The following is a 10,000-nucleotide window of genomic DNA, read 5'->3' as shown; positions in this document are numbered from 1 at the left end:
CATTACTATCACTATTAACACAGCTCGGCCTGGAAGGAGAGGAAATACCAAACTGAAATTACTGGTGGCAACATGCAAGAGCGTTCGAACCCACCAGGGATTAACACGACCTAGAAAAGACTATTAATATCACCAGCATCTCACTTTTCTCATTTCTGCAAGTAATTATTTATGCAATGACTTCACCACAGGCAAAAGTCAACAAACTTTAACCTCACCAGTGACCAGCAGCGTCCCTTCCCCCTCTCGGCAAGGCGGCACGAGAGGTGAGAGGTTGCAGCTCCAGTGAGACACAGGACTTGTTCTTAAACGTTCCTTCGTCTTATCTCCACATAATTCAACGGGCTCAAGATATTAGAATTTTAAAAGGTGTTACTTATTCTATTGATACTTTGATGTTTCTAGAGATTTGCACCCTCGGCGAGATCCAAATGTTCCTCGTCTAATCTCCACAAAACTCGACATGCTCTAGGGATGTTATTAAAAATCCTTTGTATCTTATTAACAACGTAACAATGACTGTACATCATCAGTGGTAAAGACACCTATGAAAACATGACAAATGATTCGTGTGGCTTCAGAAAATCAATCTATCGAGAGAATAAAACGTTTAAATATACCAGGCCGAGCATCACTCATCTGCACAGCACACAGCAACAAATCACAGCATCACCGTGACAACACAGCGCGATGGGTGGGAAGAGGGGTGAGTCACGCTGAAGGGCCCGCCAAACCCACCCAATCAAGTCCTTAGCTTCCTATGACGTCAGGAGAGACAAACCTGAGTGTGACCGTGAGACGAGGGTGGTGTGGCGGCGGCGGCGGGGTGGTGGTAGTGGTGGTGGTGGTGGAAGAGGACCTTTCTCCCGAGTCTGAGGCGAGCTGGAGTGGTCCGCCCTCGCTTCAGTGTGCCTTCAGTCTCTCATCGGTCCAGCTCACCTCACTCCCTCCCCGCCATGCTCCTCAGGGTGAGTAGCTGGTGCCGTCCACGAACGGAAGAGACATTTAGGAGCGACGCTGATGGGGACTGACTGACCAAGACTACGACTGCTGCACCTACTCCACTATTAAGGATCTTATTCCAAAACGATTCTATATCTTATCCCGGCTTGACAAGACAATTACAACGGACGTTATCGGAACTTTCAAGGGTGTTTGGATGGTTCTTGTGGAAGTTACTGTTTTCAAAGGTTCTAGTGATAGTTTAATAAGAACTCTGTATCACCAATACTGAAAAAAAACACGAAAATTTGAATGATTATCTTTAAGGCCTTTGAAAACCGTACTTACGAGATCCTTAAGCGTTTCCAAAATAAGAGTCCTGGTTTCTGAACGCATAGTTTTCAACAGGTCTTCCATTTTCCCCTTTGTATCCTTGTGCTGAGTTGTGCACCAATGTATACAGAGATCGAACTAAACTTCCTCTAACTTTGCACTAATCACCACCCTCTGCTCATACACCACCACTGCCGCGGCCACAAGAACCTCGTCACCTCGTCCCTCGTCACCTACCAGCGCCTCCTGTGTGTGTGTGTGTGTGTGTGTGTGTGTGTGTGTGTGTGTGTGTGTGTGTGTGTGTGTGTGTGTGTGTGTGTGTGTGTGTGTGTGTGTGTGTGTCTGCCTGCATGCACCTCCCTTCTGTTTGTCTTCGAGTGGCTCAGCTCGTGACTGGGAAGCCGTGAGTGTTTGCAGTGAAAGCAGCAATGATAAAACGTTCAGCCCTCGGAACGGTTAAAGAGAAAGGAAGAAACGGGACTGTGACAACGATGAGACAATGAACGAATATGAAGAAAAGGCTGAATAGTGACAAGAAGTGGCTGCATCAAAGACTCTCAATTCACATCAGAGTCGCAAAGGCGACAGAAAAGAAAAGAGAAAGAAAACCCACATAATACAAACACAGGCAGAATAATACAATAGAAATACATTAGGAAGGATGACGATTCGTGACACCTTGAAAAAAAAATTGAACATAAAAAACAAAACAATGAATCTTACAATAACAATACCAAGCGAAGGAAAACGAGGCCAAGAGCTACAGAGGGCGGCGAGACGAGCCTTGTCTTCAGTGCTTAGCGGATGTAAGGTCTAAACAAGGCGGGGAGAGAGGCAGGTCAGAAAGGTGCGTGACGTGGGCGCGCAGAATCCATTAGCGAGACAGGTATTGTGGTGTGAATGTTGTGAAGCATGTTGAGGCAGGCGCTGTGTTGTGTCTGAGATGACAGGTTTGGTAATGAGAGAATATCGTATGTCCAGTGCGTGTCCAGGGCTTGTCCGGTGCGTGTTCAGTGCGTGTCTAGTTCGTGATTTCCGCAAGGCTATGACGGGAAGGGTAACGATAAAGAGTGAATCGTGAGAAGGTAGATAAGTGTTGACATTGAGAGGCGCTGAAAGGCTTGGTGAGAAGAGTTAATCAGTGTTTCCTGCAAAGCTATGGGCGAACCTAAGCTAATCAAACCTAATCCCTTAAAAAACCCAATCTAACCTAATCCAAATTCAACTTAACCTATACCTAACCTAACCAAACCCAATGTTAACCCAAGCCTAACCTATTTCAACCTATTTTTTTTTACCTAACCTGACCCAATTAAACCTAACCTAACTTTTTTTTTACTTAACCTAATCTAACCTATTTCTTACAACCTAATCTAACCGAATTAAAACCTAACATGTTCTTTTTCTTACCTAACCTAACCTAACCTAATTCCAATTAAATCTAACCTACCTTTTTTTATCTAATCTAACTTAACCTATTTTAATTCTTTTACAACCTTGTCTAACCCAATTAAAAACTAAACTAATACTTTTGACCTAACCTAACCTAACCTAATTCAAATAAAACCTAACCTAATTATATTTTTTATAACCTAATCTAACCCAATTAAAACATGACCCGTTTTTTTTTTTTTTTTTTTTTTGCTAACTCAAACCAAACCTTACTTCACAACGAATGGCTCTAGGGGCGATGGTCGAGACAGCGTGAGGTCAGGAACTAATCTCTGACTCAGCACCTTAGCGGATTATTTAGGTGACGCCGCGCTGTAGACTCGAAGATAGGGTGACGAAAGACCAATTAAGAAGTACGGTGCGTCATCATCGTCATCACTTTCATCATCATCAGTACCATTATTGTATTTCCATCTCGTGTATTTCAACGTTTTCCCTCTCTTATTTTTGAGTCTCTAGAGGGAGTTGTACAGGATTTCAAGGCGTTTTGATGACTAGGAAAAGTTTGCCAGGGCTCTGCTGCATCATCAGTAGGAAAAAGCATCACAAGAACCTGTTTAATTTTTGTGGTTTTTGTAAACACTCCTTATAAGAAAACGGAATGCTTCACACAAACTGGCGAGCTGAATATATGGACAGGCTGTGACAGATTGACAGTTCTTCTCGGTCAAAAGCGTTAATCTCTTCGGTACCATAACGCGTTCCATATTCTTTCTGCTTACTATTTGGTGATTTTATACAGCTTCAAAAACTCATGTGGGAGATTGAAATAGTGAAAACTGTGGCCATTAATCTTGTGACCTCCATAGATCCTTCCTAATGTCAATAAAACCGTCTAATCATAAACAAAACTCATGATAAAACTGTGTCTCAGTATTGAAGGAGTTAACAAGCTCATAAGACTTTCTACTTTCTCTCACCCTTCTTCTGTCCTCTCTGATGCAAGAGTTAACCACTAGTCTCATTCTTTCATCCCTTTCACTGGTGAACTCTGGAACTCCTTGCCTGTTCCTATATTTCCCGCTGCCTATGACTTGGACTCTTTCAATAGCTAACCTCTAAAATTGGTTGATCGCTACTTTCGGGGAATTGGTACTCCAGTGGACTTGTTGTTGTTGTTGTTGTTGTTGTTGTTGTTGTTGTTGTTGTTGTTGTTCTTGTTGTTCTTGTTGTTCGTGTTCTCCTTCTTCTTCTTTTTCTTCTTCTTCTTCTTATTCTTATTCTTATTATTATTATTATTATTATTATTATTATTATTATTATTATTATTATCTTTATTTTGCTTTTCTTCTGCTTCTTCTCTTTTGTTGTTTTTGTTTTCGTTGTTGTTGTTTTCGTTGTTGTTGTTGTTGTTGTTGTTGTTGTTGTTGTTGTTGTTGTTGTTGTTGTTGTTCTTCTTCTTCTTCTTCTTGCACCTTCATCCCTATCATCATTTTCATCTTGTTCATTATCATTATCATCTTTTTCCTCCTCCTCATCATCATTGTTTTACTATTTTTTAGTTGCCCTTGGCCATAACCACTCTTGCAAAAACAAAGAAGGCTGAAGTGTTTGGTCCACGCCCATCGCTGTTGCACCACCACTCTCCCCTAAACTCAGACTCGAGACAGCCTTAAAGGTGCAACATGACACTGGGAACAATGCGCTTCATTATGCAACTCACGCTCAGGAATTTAGATCACGGTTCGTTATATGGACGTCTGAATGCCTGAGATCTGACAAGGAGGAGGAGGAGGAGGAAGAGGAGAAGAGATTGAGGATTAAAAGATGCTGGATTATTAGCGGTGAAGAGTACATGGTAAAATAGTCATTGTATATTGATTAAAGAGATGAAGAAGAAGAAGAAGAAGAAGAAGAAGAAGAAGAAGAAGAAGAAGAAGAAGAAGAAGAAGAAGAAGAAGAAGAAGAAGAAGAAGAAGAAGATGATGATGATGATGATGATGAAGAAGAAGAAGAAGAAGAAGAAGAAGAAGAAGAAGAAGAAGAAGAAGAAGAAGAAGAAGAAGAAGAAGAAACAACAACAACAACAACAACAACAACAACAACAAGACAAAGATGATGATGATAAAATAATGATGAGATAAACATGAAGATAATGATAATGACAAAATAGAGACACAGAAGGCAAGAGGAAATATTCACCAGTACACTAAGCTTCCGTAAATTCCTGAGTGCCTTTACGAATGCAATGACGCAGGTTGGTAAAAATATCACCTCATGCATTTCCTATTTCCACCTCAGCAAGTGTGTGTACGGTGTGTGTTCCTGTCCCCTCTTACACACACCCGGAATTCCCCACACGTCTCAATTTACCTCTGGGTCCTTATAACATTAAGAAGTAATCCTCCTAAGTAAAACAAGATAAGAAATTCACCCTCGTAAGTAAAAAAAAAAAAAAAAAAAATTGATAAAAAGATAGTAGTCAGTAAAACAGATAAAGAATTCATACCGTAAGTAAAAAAAAAAAAAAAAAATTTCACCCTCATAAATAGAAAAAGATGAATAGATAAAAAAGATAAAAAATAAAAAAGATACTGAATTCACCTTCGTAAGTAAAAAAAAATTAAATACAAAGATAGTAGTAAAAAAGATAAAGAATTCACACCGTAAGTGAAAAAGATAAAGACTTCACCCTTATAAGTAGAAAAGATGAAAAGATATAAGATAAAAAGATAAAAAAGATACTGAATTCACTCTCTTGGGTAATAAAAGATTGAAAAAAGGTACTAGGAATTAATTTCTCAACAGCCATTACCATATAACAGAAAAGGAAAAGAAGTGACGATACTTTAAATAATATTCCTCTTGTGTTCTCTTGGAAAAAAAACAATAACTAAAAATACAGTTACATTTTCCAGCAACTAACTGTATACAGAACAAAAAGGCAACAGTACTTCTCCTAAAATACTTTAAACAATGACTTTTAGATTTATTTTTTTCCCTTCTCGAAGTGTGAAATTTAAAGCGGTCTCGCTCTGCCGCGGGAGTAAATATTTGACAATGACTCTAATACAATTACTGCTAACTCAACCCTCATTTGTCTTGAGGCCTCACACGAGACAGACGGAGAGAGACTCAGCATCACACTCTTAAAATGTTTCAGTACCTCATCACAACTACTTTCAACATGGGTTAGTGGAAGTTATTGGGGTTTTCAAACGTATTTCCATGATTTTAGTGATAATTAAACACAAGACGGACTGCGAGAAACTGAGCATCGCATTCTCAAAACACTTCTTCACCTTACCTTGCTCACATTTAAACAGAATTTAGAAACGCCTTTTCCTTTCACTACGACAATTTTGCAAGGCCACAGAGACGACTAGCCGGGTTTTCAAGACAGTTTCTCCTTTTAATAAACTAGAAATCTTGCCAATCTATCACCAGAATCATAAAAAATACTCTTAAAAACACGAGTACCTTCAACTGGAGCCTTTGGAAAGCAGTGATGGTGAGGGAGCAAAAGGTTTCGGAACACCGGCCTAAGTCACTAGTGGATATGATTGGGATTTTCAAAGTACTTTCCATGATTCTAATGATGGTTTGACACTTCCTCTGCTTCAACAATAAGCAAAACACCCATCAGAACCAGTTTAAGCATCTCTGTGGCCCAAAAAAGACCTTGTTTGAGAGGAGTGCTTAAAAATATAGACTTGATGAGAGAAGCATATAGGAGTTGAATGTGTTATGGACGGGTTGTGACAGACTGACAGAGCGCTTTTCCTGCCTTGGTGGTTCGCCGGTTCTGCTTTCTGGTTCTGTTTCTGCTTGTAAAATGGAGTGTCTGGTTTCTGGTCCGTTTATCTATCTGCTTGTCTGTCTGTCTGTCTATTTACATCCTTTTGTATACTTGTTTTGTTTTATTTGTCTATCTTTTCAATAGAGAAATTAAGAGAAGAGAGAGAGAGAGAGAGAGAGAGAGAGAGAGAGAGAGAGAGAGAGAGAGAGAGAGAGAGTGAGTGTGTGTGTGTGTGTGTGTGTGTGTGTGTGTGTGTGTGTGTGTGTGTGTGTGTGTGTGTGTGTGTGTGTGTGTGTGTGTGTGTGTGTGTGTGTGTGTGTGTGTGTGTGTGTGTGTGTGTGTGTGTGTGTGTGTGTGTGTGTATCGGACACGCTATCTTGTAACCAAAGAGCAGCATAAAAAAAAAAAAAAGGAAAACAAAATACCAATATAAAGAGAAATTTTACTGTCACGATCATGATTTTTTCCTTGATAATTTCCCGGTGTTCAAACCTCGACTTAAATTTCTACCATTCCCATGAAAAAAATAAATAAAAAAAATAACGAAAGAAATAAACAGAAAACAGACATCAAGGAAAACAAACACACGCAGCAAATATAAATGAGAAGTATTTTTTTTCTTAGTTCTTCCGATGAAAACACATGAATACCTTGAACAAGCCATCCTGGGTAGCGCAGATAAGAGGGGGAAGATGTGGGACGCGAGGAAGAGTGGGAGGTGAGAGGTGAGACAAGGGGAAGTAAAAAGATTAATTGAACAACAGGGACAGGAAGGCGGGAAGGAGAAAAGCACAAAGCAAGATGGAAAGAGGGAATGAAGAGAAAGAAAGTGAGGAGATGAATAGGAAAAAGAAAAAAAAAAGAGCACGGAAGAGAAGACAAAGGGAAGTTGAAAGTAGGATGTCCGAGTTGGCAAGAGGAAGGGAAAGGTTGGAAGAAGTGGAAGAGGAGATGAGACGCAGGAGGAGGCATGGAAGAAGATGGGAGAATGGCTGGGAGTGGTGGAGGGAGGAATGGAAAGGAAAGAAAGGAGAAGTGTAAGAAATATTTTGCAACATTTTCATTACTTCTTCGATGCATCTCACTCACTCACTCTCACTCACTCACTCACTCACTCACTCACTCTTTCTCTTCTCAATCATTCACTCACTTCCCGCAGAGTCATTGGCAAACGTGTGTGTGTGTGTGTGTGTGTGTGTGTGTGTGTGTGTGTGTGTGTGTGTGTGTGTGTGTGTGTGTGTGTGTGTGTGTGTGTGTGTGTGTGTGTGTGTGTGTGTGTGTGTGTGTGTGTGGCCACGTATTCTCTTGTTGATTAAACGTATTCTCTTGTTGATTAAATCGTTATTATCATCTTATTTATCATCATCATCATCATCATCATTTCTACTACTATCATACCACTAAAATTGTTTGTTATTGTTATTCCTGTTGTTGATGGCGGTTATGGTGTTATTGTTTATGGTGAGGGTGGTGATGATGGTGGTGATGGGTGATGGTGATAGTGGTGGTGATGGTGATAGTGGTGGTGATGGTGATGGGAGTGCGCAAAAAACTAATCATTATTATTGTTGCTCTCATTACACATCATTCGTTACCTTTAATTCTCTTCCTTCCCTCTCACCTTTCACTCCAACAGTGATTTATTTCTACTTCCTCCCCATCCACCACCACCACCACCACCACCACAACGTAACCTTCAGCTGTTCCACAATGAAATTAACTGCACCTTTGTGAAAAAAAAAAGAGAGAGAGAGAGAGAGAGAGAGAGAGAGAGAGAGAGAGAGAGAGAGAGAGAGAGAGAGAGAGAGAAATAGTTGAAACGCTCTCCAATCCCTCCTCCTTGGACTTCCCGCCGCCACACCCTGTCTCTTGACGTCTACAATCACTGCCTTCTAGCTTACGGGCACCATTTCACTTACTTTCCTCTACTACAGTGGAATATTCAGGAGTCCGTCAGTAGAGGAAACGTGTTATGCTCCCCGCAACTAGACCACTCGTCCAGCCACACGCTCTCAAAGTTTCGACATTCTACTATTGCTGCTTTCCCTTTCAAAACTACAAGAAAACACCCACAAGACCTTTCCCTCCTTCCTCGTGCCTCACAACGCACGAGACCACCACACCCCTAAACAATGCCAAGATCTAGACCACTCTCTCTTTACCTCTCTCCTCTCTTTCGTCCTTAAATCAAGCAAAGGACAGATGTGATAGAGGGACGTAGAAAGTGCAAGGAGGTGACTGATTGTGGTGACTATGTGGTGATGCCGTGTTACTATTTTAGCCTCTACTGGTATTCATAGTGATGAGCGGGTTGTATTTAAAAGGACTTGCTCTCTCACTAAGACTGTTTTCAAAGGCCACAAAGATGACTAGATGGGTTTTCGAGAATGCTTCCGCTGCTGATAATGTATAGATCTTGTTCATTTGTCGATGGAACCATAAAAAAAAATTCTTAAAATTTTCTTCCCCTGTAGAATCTTTTTGAGAACTGAGATGCAGCCAAGGGTTTCAGAACATGAGATAAAGTGGATGCGTGTACATTATCAATCTTATCTTATGTTACGAGTTATTATTATCAAAACAGAAGGATATTTAACACTTTGTGATCCTACGTATATATAAACAATAGTGTACTCATGATAGTGGAGATGGTGTGGTGAGGAAAGGGAACTGGTGATGGTGGTGATTGAGGTAGAGAGGAAAGGTGATAGTGGTGTGGGGGATAATTGTTGTCGCAAGAAATAAGCTGGTGGTGGTGGTGGTGATGATTGCGGTTGGAGAGAAAACAAATAGGGAGTCATAACAGGATATCAGGAAAAGATAGTGGTGGTGGTGGTGGTGGTGGTGGTAGTGATGGTGGTGGTGGTGATTGTGGTTGGAGGGAAAAAAAAATATGTAGTCATAACAAGGTAGCAGGAAAAGATAGTTGGTAATGGTGATGGTGGTGGTGATGGTGGTGGTGGCAGTGGTGGTGGCAGTGGTGGTGATAGTGGTGATATTGGTGGTGGATTGGGGTAAGTATAAGTAATGCAAGTTAATGCAAGTATGTTAATTTCTTCTGCTCCTTGCATTGCACGCACTCCCCCTGCAGCGGTACACGGCTCACTGCATGCCGCCCGCCCTACTGCGCCAATCTTCGCCCACCTCGGATATCCCCATTTGTGTACCGTCAGAACCACTCTCTCTCTCTCTCTCTCTCTCTCTCTCTCTCTCATACGCCATTAGTGCTCAATATCAAGGTTGGGGTTTCTTATTGTTTATCTTAATCTTGGACACACACACACACACACACACACACACACACACACACACACACACTCCCATTGTATTCTGACTTTTCAGTCTATTAAATCTTCTATTTTTGGAGCCTCTCACTCTCACTTTCATGATTGCCTTTTTTTTTCTTTTTCTTTCCTTTTCTTTTTTGCCTCGGTTGCCTTCCCTTCAGATTTTATTCACACCCAAGCAAGCCTTTCCCTCTGCAGCCTGTTTGTTTTCTCTCTCTCTCTCTCTCTCTCTCTCTCTCTCTCTCTC

At 41.0% G+C, this 10,000-nt stretch overlaps 1 protein-coding gene across 2 annotated transcripts in view; it reads left to right on the top strand.

The window, feature by feature from the left end:
- Positions 1–823: 823 nt before the first annotated feature.
- The window catches only part of LOC123506017 (cell wall integrity and stress response component 1-like), a 16,605-nt gene continuing 7,428 nt past the window's right edge, over positions 824–10,000 (top strand). Inside the window, exon 1 of one of the 2 annotated variants that reach the window (XM_045257835.1) lies at positions 824–968. In XM_045257835.1, coding sequence (XP_045113770.1) covers positions 957–968 — 12 coding nt within the window. In that variant the 5' untranslated portion in view covers positions 824–956. The remainder of the gene's footprint in view (positions 969–10,000) is intronic. The other variant, XM_045257836.1, reaches the window with a different exon arrangement.

This window comes from Portunus trituberculatus, chromosome 19 (genome assembly GCF_017591435.1).
Source record: "Portunus trituberculatus isolate SZX2019 chromosome 19, ASM1759143v1, whole genome shotgun sequence".
In the NCBI taxonomy this organism is placed as follows: domain Eukaryota; kingdom Metazoa; phylum Arthropoda; class Malacostraca; order Decapoda; family Portunidae; genus Portunus; species Portunus trituberculatus.
Note: the sequence above shows the minus strand (reverse complement) of the source record. Positions and strands in the feature narration are given on the sequence as shown.